We start from the raw sequence: 24,107 nt of genomic DNA, 5'->3' as shown, positions 1-24,107 counted from the left end.
CATCCAGATACCCCACAATGACAGATTCTTCGACCAGAATCTCGGTCCTATTTGTCTGCCTTGGGAACATCTGTACGTAGCTCTGCCTCACTATAATTCTGCGTATGTCAGCTGATTATGTATCTACAGGTCGGTCGACAATGGCTGAAGGCGTCTTTCGGGCTCTTGCAAAATCCCATCCTCGCATTGGCGACATCGACTCAGCCGGCACTGGCGCCTATCACACTCGCAGTCCACCCGATGATCGAACACTCCATACCCTTCGGAGACATGGCATCACAGATTACGATCATGGCGCCCGTCAGGTGCGCTCGAAGGACTTCAACGATTTTGATTACATTTTCGCAATGGATAGATACAACTTCGACGATTTGCAGCGATTGCAGCGAAGAATTGAAAGCAAGGGACAAAAAACGAAAGCCAAAGTCATGATGTTTGGCGACTTTGGGGGAAGAAGAAAAGGCGAGGAGGTCATTGACCCTTACTACGGCGCCGACAGTGGATTCGAAGAGGTCTACGAGCAGGTCACCCGGTTCTCTAAGAACTTCCTAGAACAAGTTGTCTAGGATGTCGCCTGAGAATTGCCATCAGGCGCACAAATTTTGAAAAGACACTTCTTCAGCGATGCGTCGACTTCGGCCATCGTCGGAAAATGTGCTTCATATCGATTGATACCGAATGAATCGACAACGACGACCAGATCGCTCGGTTATAGGCTCTCTAACCCTTTTGGATGAACAGCCTCCCATCAGCCAGCTTCTAAAACTTCAGGGAATCTGGTCGATATGAGCCATGCACATTCACCGTACAGTGACTGTCTCACGGCCGAATGTGGCCGACAGGCCGATTTTCACCGCTCCATGTCTCTCATTGTTGCCTCTCAAGCTGGACCCGAGCACAGACATGCAATTTCCAGACAATTACATACTCCAACGCCATGTATAGTCTCAATGACCCCTGAATATGGACTTCAGCACATCCTACCAGGAGCTTCAAAAGGTAATATGGCGTGAGCTTTATCCTAGACCGTCTTGGGTATGGTGTTGTCGGGCCAATGATGCCTCCTCATCTCATCTATTCCAAGGCAGTCTTTGACACATTATTTGGATCTCTGAAGGGCACCTTTTTGGCCGCAAGAATGTAATGGAGTTTGGATAAGAAGCACATGGGAAAGACGTCTAACCCAGATGCGTCTCCGTACCTTCAACCAGCACTCAACAAGACTGGCCGTCACCATGTCAGCCGGCATCAATATTACTGGAGTGTCACGAAACGTTCCATGAGTCAAAACGCCAATTGCGATAGCTCTAGATCAGTGCTCAAGGAAAGGTTGGTGTTGTTGCCAGTGAGCTTTCCTTGCTCTTTTGTAGGTGGATCTTGTATTCAATTGGTGCTGAGCGTCCACCTCCTCCCAGTGTATCTTCTCCTCTCGTTCCGCATCACAGGTTCTTCTACACTCGATAATGGTCGTTCTGGGTGCATAACGATTTTCCAAAACTGTTTGCTCTCACCAATCTGTTTGCCGCAATTCGATCATTAATTCTTTCCACCATTCTAATGAGCGATCGACTCGTGTCAGATCTGCGGGAAGGCGGAGGATTTCTAAAGTTCTTCGACAGCCGTAAAGCCGTGCATGGGATTCTTCTGATATACTCACCGCCAGTACTATGCTATCACTTCAAGCCTGGTCAGCTGGAGTGTTTTACAAGCCCATCTGGCAAAGGATCTATCTTCGCCACCGAGTGAGACTTGCTGCAACTCTGGACCACAATGACTCTGATATCATCCGTCAGATTTCGTGTTGCAGCATCCTTCATGAAGGGTGTCTCCGCTAGTGTTGCTCTGCTACTTGGCGGAGAAGTGGCGGGACCGTTTTTTATACTCGGGATTCCCATTCTCCAGAGAGCTTTGTACCGTCTCCGATACCACTCACGACTGGGTCTAGATACAATACACTTTTCTGCGTTTGTTCCATACCAGTCTCACGTCCCAGTGTTCCCCTGGTCTCATCCCAGCAGACAGAAAATAATGTTCCGGGATTGCAGAAACGGAGTGGAACACGCGACTGATGGTTCTGGTTCGGCTTGAAGCCTGCTATCTCCATCCGAACAGCAGACTCTGCGGCCGACGTACACGCGTGGGTCGGCTCATATACTTCAAGGCCAGCAACGAAGCTGACTAAGCGTCACATTCAACTAGGGGAATTCGGGAGGGTCTCATGCGTTGTCAAGATTTGTGTACTCTGGAGGCTAATGCTGTCGATTTATCGTTTATATACCGTTGGTTAGAACTGCGGAACTCCCGTGCCTCAATCACCCCACATTACGTCTCTTCCTGACGACGTAGATTGGAAAGCGGAGCTTGATAGAACAATATGGATACTCAACCGTGCATTCTTTACTACGACCGGCGTTCCATCTGCAGTTCGATGGTACGGTATACTCTTGCCAATGCGGGCTTGCCAGGCAAGGATTGCTTGCCACTCTCTACAGAGCTCCGAGCGGTGGACATTTACACCGGCGAACAGTTATCCGAAACATATCTATGCGAGCTAAATCCGAAAGGACAGGTAAGGGGAGCTTTGGGGAGTGATTGGTTGACGGCTATCTGAAGGTGAAGGCAGTACTGACAATCCGCGCAGGTTCCGGTTCTGCTGAGTCCAGGTTTCCTTGAAAAGCCTATCGCAGACAGTCTTGATATCACCTTCTGGCTATGCGAGAGGTATCCCAGTCTGAGACCTTCGGAATATGCAAATGAAATTAATAGACTGCTTCGCAATCTGCACGCCATCAATTTTTTCACGCTTTCCATGAGAAATCGTCCACAGAGAGCAGAAATGCAGGAAGCGGCGATCCTCGCTAAGATGAACACGCCTGACCTTTCAGCCAGACACAAGAAAGCTCTGGAGTACAAGTTGACTGTGTATGCACTAGTCTACAGCAGGGAGATTGTGGTGAGACTAACACCGTTGCCAGGACCCGTTCAGAGAAGGTCGAAGGGCTGCGTCCCGAGGTCATCAAGGAGGAGATCGAGCGTGCGCAGACACTCCTGAACGCCATCGACCAGGTCAGACGCGCCCATAACGAAAAGGGCTTGACGCCAGATGCATGGATCTTTGGCACGACCGCCCCAACGGCGCTGGACACTACCTTGGTCTGTTTGGTAGCGAGGTTGATGGACGTCCACTTGGAGGAGATCATCCCACCAGCTTTGTTGGAGATGGGACGGGCGCAGAGGGAGACGAGCACGTTCAAAGAGATCTGGATTTCAATGTGATCCACCACAGACCCCACGACATACTCTCATGTATGGGGCTGCGTAGCACGGAAATGAGTCCGTTAGAGAGAGTCTCCAATGCAAACAGACAGTCCGGACGGAGATGTGCCGAGGACGGCGTCTCCTCCGAGCCCCTTGCCCGCCTCAGCCTTGCGCTGCCTCCTTCAGTTCACAGCCCCTATCCAACAAGGAAAGGAAAAGAATTGTAGCTCGTAGTCCACAGACACTCACGTCCGGCCAAGTCATTGAGACCCATAACTTTCTCTCCTCGAGCCACCGTTGTGACAAAGTGATGTTTCTACTGTAGTGCGACTCTGCATCCGACGCCCACTCGGCAGATTTGGCCGGTTGTCCGTTCTGCATCAGCATCATCATTGGATGCACGACAGCAAATCGAAATTCCTCGCGAAGAAAGCTCCAGATTTGCCAGTCTGCAGCGCATCTTTCCGCTTTCCGCGCCTCGACCCCTTAGCCAAATTTGTCAGCACCCACGCGTTGTGGTCGATATACTCGTGTGTACGTCGTGTGGGGTCATTGAGGATGACGACGACGACGGCGACGATACTGATGATGATGATAATGATGATGGGATGACTGGAGAATACGTGCCCTCTTCTCTGAAAGGTGCCCAGTGAAAAACAGAGAATTTGTGAATTATCCTGTTTCCTTCTGAAAACCCTGAGTCGAATCGAACCGAGACACACAGGACCAGGAAAGCGAGGAGAAGAGAAAAGATCAAAACAAAAAGCAGACACAAGATGTCGAAGCGGATCTTGGTAACGGGTGCTACTGGGAATCAAGGTACATACCTATACACACGCACACATCCATCCTATATATTATCTATCACGTACCCCACCGCCCAGAAGAAACACTCGCTAACCGCCGCCACCACCGTCCTCCTCTATTCTACAGGCGGCTCCGTAGCCAAGCTCCTCCTGCATTACCCGGACGCGTACACGGTACGTGTCCTGACGCGAAACCCGGACTCCGATGCGGCCAAGCAGCTCGCCCGACAGGGCGCCGAGGTCGTCAAGGGGGACTTGACGGATGCGTCGACGCTGGATGCCGCGTTCGCGGATTGCTGGGGCGCGTTTGTCGTGACGAATTTCTACGATGCGGTGAGTCGAGTTAGCTTGGAGTGGGTTTTCGCTGGTGGAGGAGATACAGATATATGTATCCATCCCTCCCTTCTTGGCCCCAGTCCTATCTTCCTCCCTCTAGCGCCTACCAATCCATATTTGTTTGAGTCGCTTGGGATGATCGACTGACTTCCGACTCGGTGTTGTGTCGGGTTGTGTAGACCATCAAAGACGACCCGGCCAGTGAAGAACACCAAGGGCGTAACGCTGCGTTGGCGGCCAAAAGCGCCGGGGTGTCCTGCTTCGTGTGGTCGACGCTGCCATCATCTCTCGAAATCTCCCAGGGCGAGGTGTGCTGCGAGATCTACGAGGGCAAGCACCGCGTCGACCGCTTCATCCGCGACGAACTCCGCTTCGACGCCGCCGTCTTTGTCTACACGGGCAACTTCTACGAGAACATGGTCCTGCGGGGCCATGTGGTCAAGACAGACGATGGGAAGGGAATCGAGTTTCGACAACCTGTCATCCAGGAGGATACGACACGTGAGTCTTGACTCGCTCTATCTCTTATTCTCTGTGCTTCCCATTTGCCTGTGTCACGTCTAGACAGAATAAAGCCAGGAAGCTGATTAAGGTCCGTTGAGCCACCCTAGTCCATATGGTCTGGGTCGAAAAGGACCTGGCTGGTGTGGCCAAGGCCATCTTCGACCACTGGGACCAGCGCAAGGAGCAGCTGAAATTTCGTTATCTGTACGCTATGGATGCCATCCACACCCCTCGTGAGATCTGCGAGGTGATACAGCGCGGTAAGCTCGGGCCCCATCTCCTGCTGTCTGAACAGGGAGGGGGGAAAAGCTGACAACAGCGGCGAAACAGTCACCGGTCTACCGACGAAATACGTGGTGCTGCCGACGACAGGCAACGAACAGCGAGACATCATGTTCACCTTGTACAACAAGACGGGCACTTACCCCGGGGTGAAGCTGCCGGACCAGAAAGTACTGGGTCTCGGAGTGGAATTGCACGGACTGGAGCAGTTTGTGAAAGAGCGGCTCGTGCCACACTTGGGACTGGGATGAAGTGGCGGGTAAGGCGGTTCACGCACCACCTCCAGCTCCGGTGCAGACCTTGATCGACGCTTGATATTGAACAAAACTTCGATGCGCTGATAACCGGGTGCCTGGCCGAAGAAGAGAATGCATTAAGCCACGCTGGTTGGGCAGGTCCTCATGCCGACATAATTTCTTAGTCTTTGGTCCAGATCCTGAACTAGATCATTTCTCTCCTACTTTGAAGCTGGTGATGCATCGGAAACTCCCGTGGTGTCCAAGAAATTGTCGCCAATATCTGAACCATTGGGAAAAACACCACCGAGACTGCCCATGTGCCAGCGAGCAACAATTCCAGCTTTGGATAGAGAGCATTCGCACGAATTTCGGCTACCAGCAATTTCTCAACCCAGCTCGCAATTGCACCACCAGGGACTGATCAATTCAATTTTGTCAATAAAAATGGGTTCGATGGCGGCTCCCGTGCTGGCCAAGCAGCGTCTTCGCTCGGTGCTTCTCCGAATGCTCTGCCACAAACTATGGAGTAGTATTGGCTCACTGCATAACTGACATAGTTGTCCGCGTTGTCAACCGGCCTCCATTCGATATAGCTTTGGTCCCGTGGCAGGAATCTCTTGATTTCCGCAGCATTGTAAGGGCCATATCCATCTCTCGGCCAATCTCCATAGAAGTCGGAGATGAAGTGGGGGGTGTTGGCATCGAATGAAATCGCAATGTTGGCGTTGTAGTCTGGGACGCTTGAGAAGAGGCCAGGGAAATGCATAAGTTCATGCAACATGAGAGACCCGGTGCTGCGCATCCAGATTGTGTCAATGCCTCCAAGGTTTTGACAACCGTATCCATCATAATATTGTCGTCCATTTGATTGATCCTTGGATGGGTCAATTGCCCAATTTGGAGGGTCTTCTACGTCCCGAAGCATGGGTAACTCCTGATATAGGAGCCTACAAACGGACATCAATGCCGATGCGCCGCCAAACGTAGGAACCACATAGGCCAAATACGTTTGAGTCCCTTGGCAGCTAAGGTCGGTTTTTGGAACCCCTGGCTGTGTCAATCCTGGATGGTCTCCGAGAAAATAAATTGATAAACGAGTAAACTTTTCGTTGTATGTCAGAGGTTCATCCGCCAGCTGTTTGACCATCTCTGGGTCGGAGAGATCCAGGTCGAGATCAATGTTGGCTATTGTGCGAAATATGTTCTTCACGAATTCAGCGTCTCCTGGTTCGAAATAACGGGTAAAGACCTACAGCCGTCAGTGGCATGGAAATCTCCCCAACTGCGGCAATCTCTCAGATCGAGCAATACAGCAACTCACTTCGTCGTTCGCAGCATCACACGGCCAGTAGAGAGCGGTGTGCCTGGCCAAATAGATGGCATCCTGGAATGTGCGGTAGAAGATAGCCACTTGCGCGTCTGCCAGTCCTGCAGGGCCACCAATAACAGGTGTGTTGGGAGGGCGCACAACATCTTCGAAAGCCTGGACGACAAAACTGACAAGCAGAAGAGCGAGAAAAACGGAGCAGGAACGATTGCCGAGTGACGAAGCCATTTCTTGCTGCAGAGAAAGCTTGACAGTGCGAGAAGAGAAGCTCCAGCCTTGCCTGTGCGCAGAGAAGCAGTTTATATAACACTTTCCGAGTCTTGAGATCCATTAGACCTTTTGAATATTTGTCGCCCAGTGATATAGTGACAGCACCTTGTTAGTGGAAAACATCAGTAGACAACTGTAAGGGAAGAAGGAATGATGACACCGTGAAGAATTCTACTTGTCACAGGCATTTGCCGTCATGATATTGTAAGTGAAAGAGGCTGTGAGTGTCCGCAATTGTACCTTCACAGTCGATAAGGGTATGCAGTTGGAAAGGCTAGAGACCGAGACTGCGGCATGAGAACGAACGCATTGTGTCTGACGCTTGTAGGGAGATGATGACCTTGGCATATTGTTGGCTGCTCGATGCTTCTGGGTTGGTAGGTAAGAGGAAGTACTCTTTTCGGTAGACAGTGTCAATGGAAGGGACGTTGACGGCGACGACGACGACGACGACGCCGAAGAGAAAAGCGCAGGTGTTGATGCGAGCTGTCGATGACGTAATGAATCTCCCATCAATTAATCTCGCACTGCGCCAAAGCCAATCGACAAACCAATCCACCATCCACCATCCATTCATCCACCCACCCACAGTGCCTTCATCCCTGCTCGCTCGATCCTGCGCCCACTATTGCTCGGTAATGCCGCTACGCCACCTGCGCCACGGGGAATCAATGATACAGGAACCCGGCGAGGCGGATGATTGCAATTGCTGAAGTCAGTCATCGATTTGTGCTGAGTTCATCCTCAATCCACGGCTGCGTCGGCTCAATACAACACCCGTGGCAGCGGCAATCTCGCATCGTTCATAATCAGCGTGGTCCATTTTCTTTTTCTGCGTCTTGACATAGATGCGACGCAGCTGTTGCCAGCACCTGCTGCCCTTGAGTCAGCTGCCTTTCATCTTCCCCTCCGCTGCTCGGAGAGGGGCGCGTTCATTCTCCCACAAATTCCATCCGATTTTTCGCCCGCAAACAAGGCCTCACTCCTTACCCACCCACCCCTTTACCGCTGGGAATCCTACTCGAGGGGTTATCGCGCCTGTCGAATCTTCGATCTCTTCGTATATTCTGTTCTTTGGTGTCGCCTGTGGAGCCGCAATTGTTGTCGAGTATCTGATGCGTCAGCAATCCCCAGAGGCACACGACAGAGGGGACAACACGAAGAAACACCAATCCTCCTCCCCCACCAGTTCAGATCCCACCGACCCTTTCCGTCTCGACATGCCTGCTCCTCCCGGCCACCTGGGTAACTTGACTCCCGAACAAGAAGCCAAATTGCGCGAGTTCTGGGCCGTCACGCTGAAAATCTTTGGCGTGGAAGACCCGCAGCATACCAGTGGGACAGACACACCACGAACCGAAGATGCGGGATCTGAAGTAGATGTCAAAGAGAAGGAGAAGAGCAAAAAGCGATTGGGTATATTCAAGAGACACAAGGATAAGGAGTCAAGTAATGGATCAGCCACGCCGACCAAAGATCCGAGCCATCATGCAGATTCCGACGACAAGTACGGCCAGGTAAAGGAATTCCAGCAGATCTTGGTCACACAAACCCCAGAATCCTTGCGTGCCACGTTTTGGAGCATGGTCAAGGCAGATCACCCGGATGCGCTACTGCTACGGTTTCTGAGAGCCCGAAAATGGGATGTGGACAAGGCGTTGGTCATGTTGGTCTCTACGATGCGATGGCGAAGTCAAGAACAACATGTCGACGATGATGTCGTCCTGCGGGGAGAAGGGGGAGCTCTAGAGGACTCGAAATCCAGCGATCCCGCCGTGAGGCGCGAGGGAGAAGACTTCCTGGCGCAACTCAGGTTAGGAAAGAGTTTCCTGCACGGCACCGATAAAGAAGGTAGACCGCTATGTTTTGTACGGGTACGACTCCATAGAGGTGGCGACCAGACGGAGCGTGCCCTCGAACGGTATACGGTTTATGTGATTGAGACGGCTAGACTGGCTCTGAGGCCGCCAGTAGAAACCGCTGTGAGTGTTGTCCCAACCCCAATCGACACACCGCTGACATTTCCTCTTCAGTGTATAGTTTTCGACATGACCAATTTCACCATGGCCAATATGGATTATACCCCCGTCAAGTTTATGATCAAGATCTTTGAAGCCAATTACCCCGAGTCGCTCGGCGCCGTCCTTGTCCACAAGGCACCGTGGATTTTTCAAGGCATATGGAAGATCATTCGGGGTTGGCTCGATCCCGTCGTGGCGGGTAAAGTGCACTTTACGTCCGGCGTGGAGGACCTCGAGAAATTTATCCCTAGATCACAGATCATCAAGGAGTTGGATGGAGACGAGGACTGGGAATATAAGTATGCAGAGCCCGTACCTGGGGAGAACGACGCTATGAAGGAAGAAGCGCCCCGAAACGCTCTCAACGCTGAGCGGGACATTCAGGTCCGCGAATACCAGAATAAAACTTTTGAGTGGATATCAAAAGGCACGGGCCCGGATGTGGACAAGATCAAAGAGGAGAGGCACGCCCTGGCAAGGCAATTGAACGCAAACTATTGGAAACTGGACAAATATGTGCGGGCGAGGACGTACTATGACCGCACGGGCATGATCGGGCCAGACGGCAAGATCAACTTTTACCCGCCGCCTCCGGGGAAGGGAGAGAACGTGGATCTCAAACCGACGTCGCCGGAGACTGTGCCGGACGCTCCACAGATCGAAACCTCTACCGATGATGTCGACTGAAGTCCGGAGGCGGGAGAAGCAGGACTTAGCGACACCCTTGCCCACATCTGATCGTTCGATTCTTGGACCTTCTAGAGGGGGGGCAACCAGCAACAGGATATACGATACAGCCAGAGCCTAGCCGGACATTCGTCAGCCCCGAGCATGTGCAAGGGTACATAGCACTGTGTGAGAAGACATATACTTTAATTATCTAATCTGGTAGGTGTGCTGATGAGCGCCACACAGCTCAGCTATGATTGTTTGTCATCGTGCTTGACCCGGTCGACTGTGCATCTGACCAGAAGGACGGGATGGGTAGGTGCACCCTGCCCGCCTCAGTCCGCAGAACACAGCACAGCTGCGCAAGCTGATGAGGACGACGAGGGCCATTGACTGGATTGGTCGAACGGGCAGAATTGCAGATTAGTATGTGGGAGGAGAGGAGAAGAACAGGCACGCGATGACACGATTCTTCAAGAGGGAGAAGCCACGAACAACACATACACACCCATCAGCACAGATAAGAGGACTCTCACACAAATATCCACACTTCCATAGCGGATATACGGGATGGCGGCTGAACAGATCACACGTTCTGGGTCCAAAATTCACCCTGTTTTTCTCTCAGTCAAGGAATCAACTGACTGACGCTGAAGACTGCTACCCGGCCTTCCTTCTGGGTCAAGTTGATCACCCCATTTATTGGATGGGCGCCCACAGCAGCCCTGCGCCGTCGTGCAAAAGGTAAGGCGCGCGGACCATGCTTCTCCATTATTTGTTGTCACGAGTCTCGTCTGCTCTGTTCCCACTTGATTTTCTGCTCGCCTGCTCCCCGTATCGAGGCCGTCCCCGGCTTGGATTGGTTTCTTGGGCTGTCACCGCCATTGTTTTGCTTCTGGGCTTCCGTGGATTTATACCAATCTGAGATAAGACCTGGCTCTTCGAATACGAAAGCACATCCATGTTTCAGGACAGCTTCTCTTTTAAGCTGAAGAAGTTGGAACAGTACGTCATGGACCCATCGCAGATATTGCTGCATGCGTGTGGTCGATGTCGTTTTCAGGCTTTGGACGGACCAAGGGAGGCACGTCTTGCATATTCCCAAGCCCGAGCCAGCTCAATACGGTGCGGGCGAGGGAAGACGACGATCATCCTGAAGTTCACCCAGGAAACAAGTCGACGCCAGTCGCTGGGCTAATGGTGGGTGGACGGCGTGTTTTCGTGATCTTGTGCCTGTGCACAAACACCCAGCCGAGTATGGTCACTCGTTTCGAGTTGAAATGCATTGGGCGAGCAGCTGGCAAGGCTCGCCGACTCGATCGGTTCGGGCTTGGAATGATCGGCACGAGCTTTTACAGAAGGAAACTCGCATGGCAGAACGGCGTCCACATTCTTCAACAATGCGCACTCACAGAGGCTCTCTCAAGCACTCACTGTCTCCCTCGTCTGTTTCTGTGGGATGTATCTGCCAACCCCACGACAAGCCATGTCCTGGTGCGTGCTGTCCTCTTCTGCGCTTCCCGTGAGTCGGGTATTATGTGTAACCCCCCCCCAAACATGCTTCAATTCGGGTACCACTACCTTCGTCCTATGCCATGACTTCAGTCGCCAATGCGCCGTGAAACCTTGAGGTGCCGACATCCATGAATGGGCCGGTCCAGAACCTGTGACAGAGGCCAATGGAGCCATTCCTCGAAGCCACCAAATCTTGCACCACTCCACTCACGACGCTGACTCGCATAAGCAGCACCCAGTCGGGTATGCCAACCAACACACTTGCCGGCCCCAGCATTCCATGGGAGAGAAAACACCCAGGGTTCAGTAGTGAGTGACACGACCACCCGCCAAACAGAGTCGGTCGATTCTCTCGTGGAATAATAAACTCCGACGCGCAATATATGCAGACCCTGGTTCTTGAGGGATTGACTTTTCATGCACGGTTACGTCGGTGGCCGTTGTTTCAATATCTCGTTTTCCCCTTTGCAAACAGGGTCTGCTAACTACATCGGGTTTTTTTCCTTCTGAAGAACCCCGATGCATGCCTGCATGGCATTATCCATTATCGCTGGCCTGCAGTGTTGGCATACCGGTTGGTCGTTGGGTGTCCTGGGACGCTCCAGCTCGGGGACTTTGTGATTTCTTTTCTTCTTTTCTCTGCATCAATGCTTGAATGGTCTCTTTTATTTCGTTTCTACCTTGCCAATCCCACCCGCTCCGGTACGGTCGTTGGCTGTCCGCTTTGGTCCATTGGCTCACCCCCGATTCATCGGCCGTTTGGCCGCGGGCGGTGTGTGGGTAAGAGCTAGGAAAAAGGAGGACAAACCGAAGCCATCGTTATGTGGACGCCCCGGAAAAAGATGCATATGCGTGGTGCTGATCATTGTTGCTTTTGGCTGCAGCCTACTATCTGCCTCGGGAGGGAAGTAGGGCACGCAGGTAGGTAAGTATTAGCTAGTCTTACTACCTATCTACCTACCTATCTACTGAGAGGGAGGGGCTGCGTCCTTCAATACTCTCCTTCCGCTCGTTTCGTCTCGTCTTTGGCCCCAAATCACCCAATGGCGCAAGCAGGCGTTAATCAAAAGGGACACGGCACGAGCTAGGGCTCTGCTGGTTCAGATCCAACCCCAATCCAGAGCGGAAAATGATCAGAGCAATACATGGTACGATAGACACGTACACACACTCTCCCCCCCTCCTCTCCCACATGCATAGACGTACGCGCGCAAAAAGTGGAAATTCGGCGATCAACATCCCCAATAGCACTTCGATTGCCAGGTCTCGACCTGACCTCCCTGCCTGCCTACCTGCTTAAACCAGTAAACACTGAACCGAATATTTCTTCCGGTCTTCGCGAGAGAGAAAGATCATGATATGTGAACAGTTGATGCAGGACATGAGCGAATAGTTGGGAGTTGGTTCTCCAGGTCGTCGAGCCCTTCAATTCCAGAACTTGCCTGTCTATCCTTTGCTGCTGTCCATCAGGAATGTCCTCGAAATCCTGAGATATGCATTTCTCCCGGTGACCGGAGTCTGGGGTAATATATATATCATATTGTCACGCTTGCAAATCGGCCCCTTCTTGGTGTTGGATAATAGACAAGAGTCACTCGCTTCTTGCTCCTCCACGTAACGACTCTTCTTCGGGACCCTTCTCTTTCTGGCAATACCCATCCCTGTCCTTGTCGAGCTGCAAAACGAATGACTCAACCCTCCTTTTCCATTCAGCTCTTCATTACCGGAAGCCAGGACGAGACGGAAGGCAAACGAGCAATCAATCAATCAATCAACCAACCAACCAACCCACCAAAGATCGAAGGGAAAGAACACTGGGCACCACAAGTCCAACCCTCTATCCAACCAACAACCATTTTTCTCAAGGATATCAAATCAGACACAAAAAAAAAACTATCTCCCAGCCAGCCGGCCAGCCGGCTCAATTCAACCAAGCTGCAAGGCCCTCCAACATGGCGCACACCCGTGCCCCGCAGGACCTGTCGCCACAAGACTCGACATTCCTCTTCATCAACACGCTGCAGGAACAGCTGGCCAAGTCCGACTTCGTGAACAACATCAACAATAACAACAAGCCCACGGAGCCACACTCCGCTCGCGGACCATCGGCGCCGTCAACGCCGTCAAAACCGAATAAAGAGGGCGGGCGGACCTCGGTGGTCGCGTCCTCATCCTCATCGTCGTCATCATCGACTGCTATGAAACCGACTGTGCCCAAGTGGTCCGACAAGGACAGCCAGGGAGCGCGGATCACGAGATTGAAGCCGCCCAGGCAGGCCAAGTAGCCTATGCTGTAACGGACCAGCATGATTCGACGCTGCATTTTTTTCTTCTTCTTTCGCATTCTCCCTCTGACTTGCACTTGTGCGTCGAGCGAGGTTCTCTTTGACGACGACGACGAAGATATGATGAGACGAAGACGACAGACAGACACCTTGTGCACCATTACACCATTACCCATTCCCTTTCTCTTCTCTTCTTGTGTACGTTTCCTTGATACCCACCCTCCTCAAGAAGACAGAAAGAGAATAAATAAAACCCAGCGACAAAAGCTGTCGAAGCATAGACCGAGCGAAGAGCCCGGGACTCATAAAAGAATGAAATTAGTGGGGGAAAGCGAACCACATATGCAGAAGGGAAACTGAAGCATACATCGGGCCCCCCGGAAAAGGGGTCCTGGCTTGGGCCATGGGCATCTTGCTTCAAAACTAGAAGATGATTGGCTTGTGTATTCGCATTCGACGATGACAGTGGATAGATATCCAGGATTAGAAAAGGGGACAAGAGAGAGTGCATGCAAGCGAAACGATCTGGTACCACAAACGTTCCCTGGAGCGTTGAGGTCTTTGCGATGATGAGGATGAGGATGAGGATGATGATGATGGTTGTTCAACGTCGAACTCTTTGCATGAAGAAGGAAACCCGTGGAGCTGTGCTCAGTGGTGTGGCACTGTCTTGAGAACGCGGACTTTCTTTGTGGTGGTGGTGGTAGTGGTGGTCGTTGCACCCTCCCTGGTGAAAAGATTCCGGTGACCAGGCAAGCAAGACGATACCTACAATGAATGGAACATGTCCAAAGGCCCCTTGTGGCGATATTCTCCTGCCGGATCGTCTCCCCGACAAGTTCGAACTGCTAGACCACATTCAAGCACTTTGTACGCGAGTATCCGTAGTCCTGAAGGGGTAGTTGAGCCCGCCTCTTCCCTTCTGTCTGTCCCGTCCTCTCCTCTCGCACCACACACACTCTCTCTTCTCTTCCCTTCTCTTCTGTTCTCTTCTCGTCTCGTCTCATCCCTCATTCATCCATTCATCCTCCCCACCGATCTCCCCATGCCCGCCCCCTCACATCTTGGCCTTCAACGTCTCGTACAGCTTCTTCAACTCGTCCATATCCATCTTCTGCGCGGGCCACCCGATACCCAGGCCCTCGGTGGGATTTGGCTTCGGAATCAGGTGGAAATGCACGTGGTCGACCTCCTGGTGCGCCAGCCGCCCGTTGTTCTGCAGCACGTTGTAGTTCTCGGCGCCCGTGGCCACCGCGATCTTCTTCAGCACCTGCAGGATGTCCGTCAACGAGTCGTCGGGGATATCCGTCAGCTTGACGCCGTGGTGCTTGGGAATCACGAGCTATATGATGCGACATCCCTCGCCCGAGAGAGGCGCCAGGGACCTGCGAGTTAGCATGTTGTCATGGACTGTTGGGGAGGTAGTGGTAGCATCGTGGTTTTTGTCCTGTGGGCGTCGGTGCAGAAGGGGGTTGGGACTTAGGGGTTGTAGATTCTTATTCGTAGGTTCTACGCATGTGTGCAGTGGGAGGGGAGGGAGAACGGTGGGAAGAAGAGGGCATGCGTACAGCGTGACCTCGGCTCAGCGGCTGGATATCAAGAAACGCCAGGACCTTGTCGGACTCAAAGAGCTTGAAGGAAGGGATCTCTCCTATGGAAGCCACACAGTTAGCACTCCACACGTCTGAGGAGTTGATCTTGTCATTTCCATCGGCGACGACAACGACCAACACGAAGGAACCGATGTCGCGTTCTCACCTTTGACAATCTTGCAGAAGATGCATGCGGCCATCTTGTTCATCTGCTAGCTTGCCTTGCCTGTCTATCAAGCTTCAAGACCAACGAACCGATAGATCAATGAAATTCCAACGAAGAGACTGTTCCAGAGCACGTCGTAGAGTTTCAGTGCCGGCAAACCTTTCTCGGGATGTAAATTTCACGCATCATGTACCTCGTACAGCTGGACGTCGGGGAAAACCATTTGCCTGGACCTGCAATTTACCTCCCCGCAGGAGCTTTAGGAGCTTTGATGCGGGGGAAGGAGCAAGCTCAATGAGGGAAACACACGTGATACTGAGCTCTCTATTATTGTAGAATATATATTTTTGTTCCCAAATTTTCCATTTGGAGTGGGACGAGCTATTGCAGAATCCATTTCTTGCCTTTTACCAGAGATGGCCGTGGCTACGCCCAAAATACTCCATTTCTCAATCTTTGGACTCTATTATTTACTGCGCTGTGCAGACACAGTTTTTATTTTTGTTTTTGCTCCATCAACCACAAGTTCGAAATCATCACTTGATAGACTTTTTGTTCTTTAAATTCCTTGTGTGTGGGCTCCACTTTTCTCTTTTTGCCACCTTTGTAGTTGTCGCCCATATCATGCGCCAACTTTGAGCTTCATCTACGTACCCACGACTAAGCTTCCAGCATTTTTTTAGATGTCCGCTCATTCGCGGAGCTCAAAAGGCTCCCACAAGGGACGATCCCAGGGCCACAAGCATTTGATCTGACCTGGTGGCTTCTGTTGCCAATCAATCTTGCTCAACTCCACAGATTCCTTGGATGCCACGGTTGTCACCGAACCATGCGCTTCTTTTGCTTTCCTCGAGTCGTCCACGGAATACCCGACGTTGATACTCGGGATGACAGCGATCTTGCCATGGCCAAGCCTCCACAAGTCTTTGGCTAGGTGAACCGGTTCTCCAAGGTGACACTCCTCCTCTACTTCGGTCCTGAACCGGATCTTCCCATCCAGGAAGGGCTTGGCCGTGAGAGCCACCGCACCATTCCAACAAGAGAAGACCTGCACCGGCTGGCCCAACGAAAAACGGGACTTGCTGGGCTCATGATTCCAAAAAAGGTTCTTGGAGAAGTCCCAAGACGTGCTCTGGGGCACCTCGAAGAAGGTCTCGCCGTTCATCTGTCTCCCGATCCATGAGTCGTAGAAAGTGCCGCCGTCATCCAGATTGTACCAGTCCATCCCACAAGTCATGTCCGCTTTTAGTAGCTCTCGCTGATAAATCAGTTCCAAGATGTCCTCCGCACATGGAGCAATATCGTTCAGGAAGATGATTGTGGTTGACAGGTCATACGATCGTGCATATTGGGTCAAAGGCAACAGAGCTCTGTTCCGCAGTTCTGCCAGGGTGGAGATACGTTCCATGCCTTCTCCGCCAGGCTGCAGCTCATTGCAAGACAAGAAATAGGACACTCCAAGATGTTCCATCTCCTTCGCCAAGCTCTTCAAGATCTCGAACGTCCCGTCTGTTGATCGGCCCTCGACCACAGAAATAACGCAGGCTTGAGGACCGAGGAATCGAACGACCTCAACGATGGCTCCAAGCAGCTGTGAAATGATGGCCGCCGACTGATGAAGGCTCATGGCAAAGAAAAACTTTGGTTTTTGAGCGTACGCAGAGGGATCGTGGAGCCCGAGGTATCTGGTAGTGTTCAGCGAAGAGCACTCCAACTGTGGTCCATGCCCAACACTGCAGTTCATGATTGAGTGGACATATTCGCTAGCCTTGTTGAATGATTCGCGATCCGTCATCCTGTCTTTACAATCGATTTGTAGCACCTGGGGCGCTTGTGCCTCAGTGCCAGCAAGGAGGGGGGGGGAAGTCAGGAGATTGGCTTCCTCAGGTCGTTGAGTTCCGGCCTTGACGGTCGGGGCAATGAACGAAAGCGTAGAAGTGGCGGAAGAGGCAGACGGTTGAACCGATCCATTCAGAATGCTCAACGCAGGGAGTGTTCGATTGAGTCCATTGGTGGCCAGACGTAGACTGTCATGCAACTTGTCCATCAAAGGCTGCTTGTGGGATTCCTGGAAGATTAGGAGAATGAAGAGGGCTAGCAGGAGGGAGGTTTGTCCTAACAGGACTGCAAATTTCCTCATTGTGAACGTTCAGTCAGAATCGAGCAATAGACAATGAGCGGACAGACAACTCTTCAAAAAGCTGCGATCCATTTGACATCCAGCAGGCGAGGTCATTGCAGGAAGGAACGCCCACAATCAGTCACCCTTTCCACCAGCATGGTCGCCTCAACGTTCCCGCTACTTGCCCTAAACACTGGATAATTGCCATCTTGAACTCAGATATTTGAGCAACGACAGAACGACAGCGTAGGTTGAGTGGTCTTTTATGACTAAAGTTTATCTGAACACTTCTTAGGGACAACCGAATTGTGGGAGTCGTGTAGGTATGCCGCCCTCACAGATACCTGTCACCACCACCATCATCGTCATTGGATTGCTTTTTGAAAAGTTGTACAGCCTTGAGCAGCAAGCCTAAAAGGCGATCTTTCGTGTAGGGGTAACCCTCTGGACAACGCCGAATTGCTTCTTCCCGGCGTCGAACACCTGTGTTTCATTGTTAATAATCAGAATTAACCTTCAGGGGGCCAGACCACTAACCGCGTAAACGCATTTCAGAAAGGTATCGCCGTAGATGTTGTATGGCAAGTCACCTCGGCCTTGGATACCACCGAATATCATATTACTGTTCTCAACCGGAGCGAATGCTATTTGTTCTTTCTCGATTACAATATCCACATCACCAACCGCGAAAGTGAGATCAGGAATCTTGTTGGATGGTGTATTGGCAGGGACCAGCCAGCCTTGCTGAGATTCGTCGTATATCGCTCCTGGGATACCAGAGTAAATCTTCTCGACGAGATCATCATCAATAATCATCAGGGTTGTGCCAGTGTCGGCAATGGCGGTGTTTCCTGGGAGCGGCGTTTTATCCCCGTTGATGACAACGTATTCTGACGCGAACTGCCAAAATCCGTTACTATCATTGACCGGTGTGTAAGAAATCTCTCCACCTGTCGCATGCACTACGTCACTGTCAATATTCCCAAAAGTGAAGAACGATGCGCCATGGTCCGGATTGTTGGCGTCTTTGTAAGAGCCCATATAGCAGGTGAAGACCTCCTGGTCCTCGGGGATATCTTCCTGCGCAACCATGTTGTCAAGAGGTGTCTTGACTCGCACGGGCATGACCGTATTGATGTTGCCGAAAGCCAAGCCTAAAATGCCTTGGGAAGCAGTCTGCGTAGTGAGCGAGGGTGAGATGTGGCTGGCTATCTCGACTGCTTGACCCTGAATCGTGATATCTCCGACTTGGACGACGTCTGTGACCACTGCTCCTGATGCTGAAGAGCCATCTCCGTACCGAATCTGCCAGGTGCTTCCAGTCATGGGCTTCTGGGTAGAGGACTTGCTGGGATCATAGATGGTAGCGCCAGATGCACTTCCACTCTTCTTGATATTTTCAGGCAAATAGCTGGACCAGACCTGCGGGGGGTCAGCTCAATAATGTCATAGGATATGGGGAGGAAGCGTACCCAAAAGTCAGCAGAACCAGAGTCGAAGGTCTTGGAGATTGTCAGCACAAAACACCCCCAAGCGATTTGTTCCTCGACGTACCACATCAAGTTGCTGGCCGGGTGTGCCGATGGTGACCGGGCAAGTATAGTAGGTGTCATTCTGCTGATCGTCTGCGGTGCTTTTCCCACTGGATAAGCCAACATGAGAAAGTAGAGACGGTGTGACTCACACTTCAGTGGAAGACCCATCATGCTGACGTTTCAGGAGGCGATTCTTCTCGTCACGATGATACCGGCCTGGTCTTGTAGGGGTTATGTTATACTTGTTGTAGAGCCAGACAAGAGATTTTGTGCCATTAGCCTTGTAATTGGCATTGCGGTGGACAGGAACATGAGCGACATTGGAGAGAGGCATGGTTTCGGCAATGAAAAGAGACCAAGTGATGATACAGCTGTAGGGAGAACAGAGGTTAGAGATGAAGTGCCAGTGTAAGAGAATGCAGTGAGTTGAAAAGATGCTGTATCGGTGAATAGAGGATGAGAACTGGGGGTATAATTATGGGAGAGGAGATGACAGAGTAGGAAGAAGAGACGCCACACAAGCTGGAGCACATGGCTCACAAGAACAGCAGGCGCGTGTTAACAATGTTGATGGAAGGTGTTCAGAGACTCACTGCAACAGTATCATGATGGGCAGTTGCTCTTCCTGACCAGTGAGATATCCAAGTACGTGAAAGGCGGAAGGATGACTTCATAGGCCTGAGATACAACCGGACAGAGTAAGTTGCAAGAGGTAATCGTAGAAGTTGCGATGTCTCGAGCAGATCAAACAATTGAAGATCGAAGGATGTTGATGGAGGATGGCATGGAGGGAACAAGCTGTTTGCCTGGGATATGGACAGACCAGGATGTGTCACGAGCGTAGACCTTACCATCTTCATTTGTTTGCCCTCGACACCCTGTCCGACACTAATACCCAAATCTTCATCCTGTACCTCCGAACGACTCTGTCAAAGTTTTCATCTGGCTTTTAGTAGGGAGGACTAGCTGTTCTGTGACTCGGTTCCTCGGTGTACTGTTCAAGTGCGTGCATTGTCTTTCGTCTCTAGATATACCTTGGATACTCAATCCTGTAGACGTGAGACTTGCTTCTCTTTAGATTCCAACCATGCCTTGTCATACAATTGTCCATGGCGAGCCTTATACTGCACAGGAGGTTAGATTGGAATCGTTACGAGCCAAAGCTTGCCTGGACGTCTAGCTGCTCAATCCTCTCGAATATATATCATCATAGCCACGCACCAGCACGGGAGATTCTGAGGACTCAATAACGAGATGATGTGGTTCAAAAACCATATATACAACCCGAAGACTGATTCATTGACCTCTCGAGTCCAGCATAGTGCCTCCCCACGCATAACCATTTCCTGTGAGGTCAAAGCGGTATGTGGTCCTTTGTCCACGATGAAGCCATAGATGGGACAAGAATGCAAACAGGCTCCTAGATCTGAATTAGACCTGAAACTTGTTGCGGGACAACCTACCTCTGGCGTTGGATCCGAGGGTCCGGCGGGTGGAGCCCATACTGTAACCAAAGAAACTTTCAACTCTGAGATAAGATTAGATTCACCTGGCAATTTGTTAGAAAAATTCACCTGCGCCGACCCAAACCACGAGATTTTGATGCGACACCAACACCGACACCGCCCAGGTCAAATAATTTTATAGGGCATAAAAGAGCACAATGGCTGCTGACGTCCAGCCGATTGCCCAAGTCAAGTTGCCTGCGCGACCTTCTTCCTTGACACCAGAGCAGACTTACTGGCGGTCGTTCAAATCTCCTCTGAACATTGCCTCTCCGACAAAGCACGCTGTAACACACATTTCCCAACCACAGGCTAGCACTCCAGGCCAAAACTCTTCCGACTTCTTTGTTGTCACGACTGGTGCACGCGTGCAGCTCTACTCGCTCAAGTCCCGAAAACTCCTCAAGACTATCACACGATTCGACGATATTGCCTACAGTGGCGAGGCCCGATATGACGGACGGGTCCTTGCGGCAGGCGACGAGACTGGTGCGATCCAGGTGTTTGACGTCAACTCAAGAGCTATTTTGAAGACTTGGAAAGAACAAAAACAACCAGTGCACGCGGTTCGATGGAGTCCCAAGGAGACTACAGCATTGATGAGCTGCGGAGACGACAGGACCGTGAGACTATGGGATCTTCCAAGCGAGAGCAGTGTCGAGACATTCCGCGGCCACCAGGACTACGTGCGGACTGGGTCTTTCCTCCCGGGACAGTCTAGTAATCTTTTTGTCTCGGGCAGCTATGATCAGACCATCAAGCTCTGGGATCCTCGTACGCCGAATGCGGCTGTTATGACGTTCAAACACATTGCTGCCGTAGAAGATGTTTTATGCATGCCATCAGGAACCGCCATCTTGGCGTCAGCCGAGAACCAGATTGCAGTACTGGATATTGTGGCGGGAAGACCATTGCAGATGATCAAGAACCACCAGAAAACCGTCACCTCGTTGTGCCTGGCATCCAATGGATCAAGGGTAGTCAGTGGCGGGCTCGACGGACATCTAAAGGTCTTTGAGACTACGGGATGGAACGTCGTGTCCGGTTCCAAATACCCAGCTGGTATCCTTTCATTGTCCGTGATTGCTGCTGGAAATCCCCGAGAAGACAAACATGTTGTGGTGGGAATGTCCACCGGTCAGCTCAGCATCAGAACACGACTCTCTGGGGAGCAAAAGGTGAAAGAGCGGGAAAGGCAAAAACAAATGGAAGCACTCATCGCTGGGACGATCGAGGCGTACGACAAGAAGCAGGCCAAAAAACGTCCGAGGGGACTCGAAAAGCGCCTCAGAGGGCGTGACTACGCGGGCGAAGATGCTGATATCATCGTGGAAGGAAACGTGCGACCCAAACAGAAAAAATTGGCGCTGTGGGAAAAGGAACTGCACAAAGGCAGATACCGCGAGGCGCTGGATATTGCCCTACGAGGAGCCGATAGGCTGACAATGGTCACCTTGCTGAACACTCTCCGCTACCGATCTGCACTCCGTGCCGCTCTCGAAGATCGCACCGAAGCAGACCTGCAGCCTATTCTGCACTGGATATGGAAGAACATCTCTAATACAGCGTTTGTTTCGTTGTGCGTCGAGGTTTCGATGAACATCATGGACCTGTACTCGAAGCATCTGTCCGAAAGCGAGAATCTTGCTAAGCACCTCAAGAGGCTGCGGGACCGAGTACACGAAGAAACAGATCGAGCAGAGCAAGCAGGCATAACCAGAGGGATGTTGGAGCTTTTGGCTGCACAACAAACTGGTTGAATGAGCGTTATCAGTCATTCTCTCAAGCGCAGAACCCCGACACCAGCTGGCCGAAAACTACATTGCTTCGTGGAATTTCGACTGTAACATGAAATTCATAGCAGGCTTGAGGAAATGCCGAACGGTAACTCTCGGCCCAAAGATCCGCCGAGAATTGCCGTGAGTGTCAATTGCATCATTTGATACGCGGGGCTTCGGTGCACAGGGATTTCCAGACGAAATCTTGCACTTGTGTCATCCCTCTACCAGTTGTCAAGAAGCGTAAGTCCAAAATTGACGACATGGCTCCCAAGACGATACGATGGGGCATATTAGGCAAGTGCTGTTGCCTTCTAAATCGAAGTGCAGCCAGCTAACAATGTCTCAGCTACTGGAGGTATTGCCATAACGTTCACCAAAGATCTCCTGGTGGACCCCGCAACGCGCGGCGTGCACGATATCAGACACACTGTCGTCGCTGCGGCCAGTAGTTCTAGCGCCTCCCGCGCACAAAAATTCCTGAAAGAGGTCAAGGCCCCGTCCACTGCTCAGGCGTATGGCTCATACGCGGAGCTGGTACAAAACCCAGACATCGACATTGTCTATATCGCCACGCCTCATTCCCACCACTATCAAAACGCACTCCTCTGCCTCGAAGCTGGCAAGAATGTCCTCTGCGAAAAGGCCTTTACCGTCAACGCTGCTCAAGCTAAGATCCTGGTCCAAAAGGCACGCGAGAAAAACCTCTTCCTGATGGAGGCAGTGTGGACACGATATTTCCCCGTCTCTGTTTATGTACGCGAGGCGATTAGCTCGGGCAAACTGGGTCACGTAGTCAGGGTATCTGCCGACAATTCGCGCGCTTCCGAACCGGAGAAGACCTGGTCCGACGGCAAACATAGGATGGTCAATCCAGAACTGGCGGGCGGCGCGCTTCTGGACCTGGGAATCTACAGCCTGACGTGGGTCTTTCAGACTTTGTACACCACGCAAGCCCCCGAAAGTCGCCGCCCTCCAAAGGTTGTTTCCAGCATGGTTAAGTATCCACCAACGGGCGTTGACGAGACGACTACCATCCTTCTCACGTTCCCTCGCGACGTGGAACAAGGAGGCGACATGCACGCTGTTGCCACTACGGGTATGCGCACGTCAAGCAATACCGACGGAAAGGGCACGGCAGGGCCTGCGGTCCGAATCCAAGGAACAAAGGGGGAAATGCAAGTCTGGCCACCGGCATACCGGCCAACGAAGACGAGGCTGATACTCATGGATGGCACTACAGAAGACAAGGACTGGTCGCAGCCTGGACCTGGCAAAGGAAGTGGATGGTTCAACGGCTTCGGAGACACAATGAACGCAGAGGGCGAGGGCCACGGAATGTTTTGGGAGGCGGATGAAGCGGGGAGAGCGATAGTCGAGGGGCGCAAAGAGGGCAAGTATGAAAGCCTGGACGAGAGTGTGTTGATTATGGAGGTGATGGATGAGGTTAGACGCCAACATGCCTTCAGGTACCCAGAGAAGATCGAGACCACCGAAAGAGTCGAACTCTGAGACGAGCTATTCGAAAGCATCTCAATTGATACCAGAAGCCCAAACAGATCAGCAGGCTGAGATGTTACGCTAGCCGTAAATAGAGTAGTGTGTTTGAGCTTCAAGGCTTGGCGGTTCCAAGATCGACGTCATCTCCAAAACAATGGGAATCGATATGATTGGCTGACGCCACAGCACCCTGTGGTACGATGTTCAACACAGACTGACAGCAGAGCTTCAGCCATCGTTTGACCAGGGTGCAGTCTTTGGCAGAGGAGAAAGTTCATTGTTGGCGACGGAATAACGGACATCTACTGTCTCATTCATTACTATGCATTCTTCTGTAGCTTAATGTCGACAGACCCTCCGGCTCGGAACTTCCCAGCCTTCTGCAAAATTGCATGCG

The 24,107-nt window shown here is 51.7% G+C and overlaps 11 protein-coding genes across 11 annotated transcripts; 7 read left to right on the top strand and 4 right to left on the bottom strand.

The window, feature by feature from the left end:
- Nucleotides 1-140: 140 nt before the first annotated feature.
- AYL99_01604 (hypothetical protein) lies at nucleotides 141-566 on the top strand (the record flags this gene model as incomplete). The annotated part of the gene is made up of 1 exon (XM_018833120.1): nucleotides 141-566. The coding sequence occupies one exon, from the start codon at nucleotides 141-143 to the stop codon at nucleotides 564-566; it is 426 nt and encodes a 141-aa protein (XP_018698999.1).
- Nucleotides 567-2,374: 1,808 nt separating this feature from the next.
- On the top strand, nucleotides 2,375-3,276 carry AYL99_01603 (hypothetical protein; the record flags this gene model as incomplete). Its single annotated transcript, XM_018833119.1, has 3 exons — nucleotides 2,375-2,569; nucleotides 2,642-2,922; nucleotides 2,976-3,276. The coding sequence occupies 3 exons, from the start codon at nucleotides 2,375-2,377 to the stop codon at nucleotides 3,274-3,276; spliced, it is 777 nt and encodes a 258-aa protein (XP_018698998.1).
- Nucleotides 3,277-4,034: 758 nt separating this feature from the next.
- Nucleotides 4,035-5,437, top strand: AYL99_01602 (hypothetical protein; the record flags this gene model as incomplete). The annotated part of the gene is made up of 5 exons (XM_018833118.1): nucleotides 4,035-4,077; nucleotides 4,192-4,397; nucleotides 4,580-4,901; nucleotides 5,012-5,164; nucleotides 5,235-5,437. 5 exons carry the CDS (start codon nucleotides 4,035-4,037, stop codon nucleotides 5,435-5,437), a joined length of 927 nt encoding a protein of 308 aa, XP_018698997.1.
- Nucleotides 5,438-5,846: 409 nt separating this feature from the next.
- Nucleotides 5,847-6,980, bottom strand: AYL99_01601 (hypothetical protein; the record flags this gene model as incomplete). The annotated part of the gene is made up of 2 exons (XM_018833117.1): nucleotides 5,847-6,674; nucleotides 6,747-6,980. The coding sequence occupies 2 exons, from the start codon at nucleotides 6,978-6,980 to the stop codon at nucleotides 5,847-5,849; spliced, it is 1,062 nt and encodes a 353-aa protein (XP_018698996.1).
- Nucleotides 6,981-8,242: 1,262 nt separating this feature from the next.
- On the top strand, nucleotides 8,243-9,730 carry AYL99_01600 (hypothetical protein; the record flags this gene model as incomplete). Its single annotated transcript, XM_018833116.1, has 2 exons — nucleotides 8,243-9,004; nucleotides 9,056-9,730. The coding sequence occupies 2 exons, from the start codon at nucleotides 8,243-8,245 to the stop codon at nucleotides 9,728-9,730; spliced, it is 1,437 nt and encodes a 478-aa protein (XP_018698995.1).
- A 3,449-nt stretch (nucleotides 9,731-13,179) lies between these two features.
- AYL99_01599 (hypothetical protein) lies at nucleotides 13,180-13,512 on the top strand (the record flags this gene model as incomplete). The annotated part of the gene is made up of 1 exon (XM_018833115.1): nucleotides 13,180-13,512. One exon carries the CDS (start codon nucleotides 13,180-13,182, stop codon nucleotides 13,510-13,512), a length of 333 nt encoding a protein of 110 aa, XP_018698994.1.
- A 1,057-nt stretch (nucleotides 13,513-14,569) lies between these two features.
- AYL99_01598 (hypothetical protein) lies at nucleotides 14,570-15,304 on the bottom strand (the record flags this gene model as incomplete). Its single annotated transcript, XM_018833114.1, has 3 exons — nucleotides 14,570-14,854; nucleotides 15,081-15,163; nucleotides 15,271-15,304. 3 exons carry the CDS (start codon nucleotides 15,302-15,304, stop codon nucleotides 14,570-14,572), a joined length of 402 nt encoding a protein of 133 aa, XP_018698993.1.
- Nucleotides 15,305-15,961: 657 nt separating this feature from the next.
- On the bottom strand, nucleotides 15,962-17,410 carry AYL99_01597 (hypothetical protein; the record flags this gene model as incomplete). The annotated part of the gene is made up of 1 exon (XM_018833113.1): nucleotides 15,962-17,410. One exon carries the CDS (start codon nucleotides 17,408-17,410, stop codon nucleotides 15,962-15,964), a length of 1,449 nt encoding a protein of 482 aa, XP_018698992.1.
- Nucleotides 17,411-17,803: 393 nt separating this feature from the next.
- On the bottom strand, nucleotides 17,804-19,261 carry AYL99_01596 (hypothetical protein; the record flags this gene model as incomplete). The annotated part of the gene is made up of 5 exons (XM_018833112.1): nucleotides 17,804-17,875; nucleotides 17,930-18,814; nucleotides 18,865-18,894; nucleotides 18,947-19,025; nucleotides 19,077-19,261. The coding sequence occupies 5 exons, from the start codon at nucleotides 19,259-19,261 to the stop codon at nucleotides 17,804-17,806; spliced, it is 1,251 nt and encodes a 416-aa protein (XP_018698991.1).
- Nucleotides 19,262-20,590: 1,329 nt separating this feature from the next.
- AYL99_01595 (hypothetical protein) lies at nucleotides 20,591-22,192 on the top strand (the record flags this gene model as incomplete). The annotated part of the gene is made up of 1 exon (XM_018833111.1): nucleotides 20,591-22,192. One exon carries the CDS (start codon nucleotides 20,591-20,593, stop codon nucleotides 22,190-22,192), a length of 1,602 nt encoding a protein of 533 aa, XP_018698990.1.
- Nucleotides 22,193-22,306: 114 nt separating this feature from the next.
- AYL99_01594 (hypothetical protein) lies at nucleotides 22,307-23,722 on the top strand (the record flags this gene model as incomplete). Its single annotated transcript, XM_018833110.1, has 3 exons — nucleotides 22,307-22,351; nucleotides 22,408-22,453; nucleotides 22,560-23,722. The coding sequence occupies 3 exons, from the start codon at nucleotides 22,307-22,309 to the stop codon at nucleotides 23,720-23,722; spliced, it is 1,254 nt and encodes a 417-aa protein (XP_018698989.1).
- Nucleotides 23,723-24,107: the final 385 nt, after the last annotated feature.

This window comes from Fonsecaea erecta (assembly GCF_001651985.1).
Source record: "Fonsecaea erecta strain CBS 125763 chromosome Unknown Scaff1, whole genome shotgun sequence".
In the NCBI taxonomy this organism is placed as follows: domain Eukaryota; kingdom Fungi; phylum Ascomycota; class Eurotiomycetes; order Chaetothyriales; family Herpotrichiellaceae; genus Fonsecaea; species Fonsecaea erecta.
The sequence above is the reverse complement of the archived record's forward strand: the minus strand, read 5'-3'. Positions and strand labels throughout refer to the sequence as shown.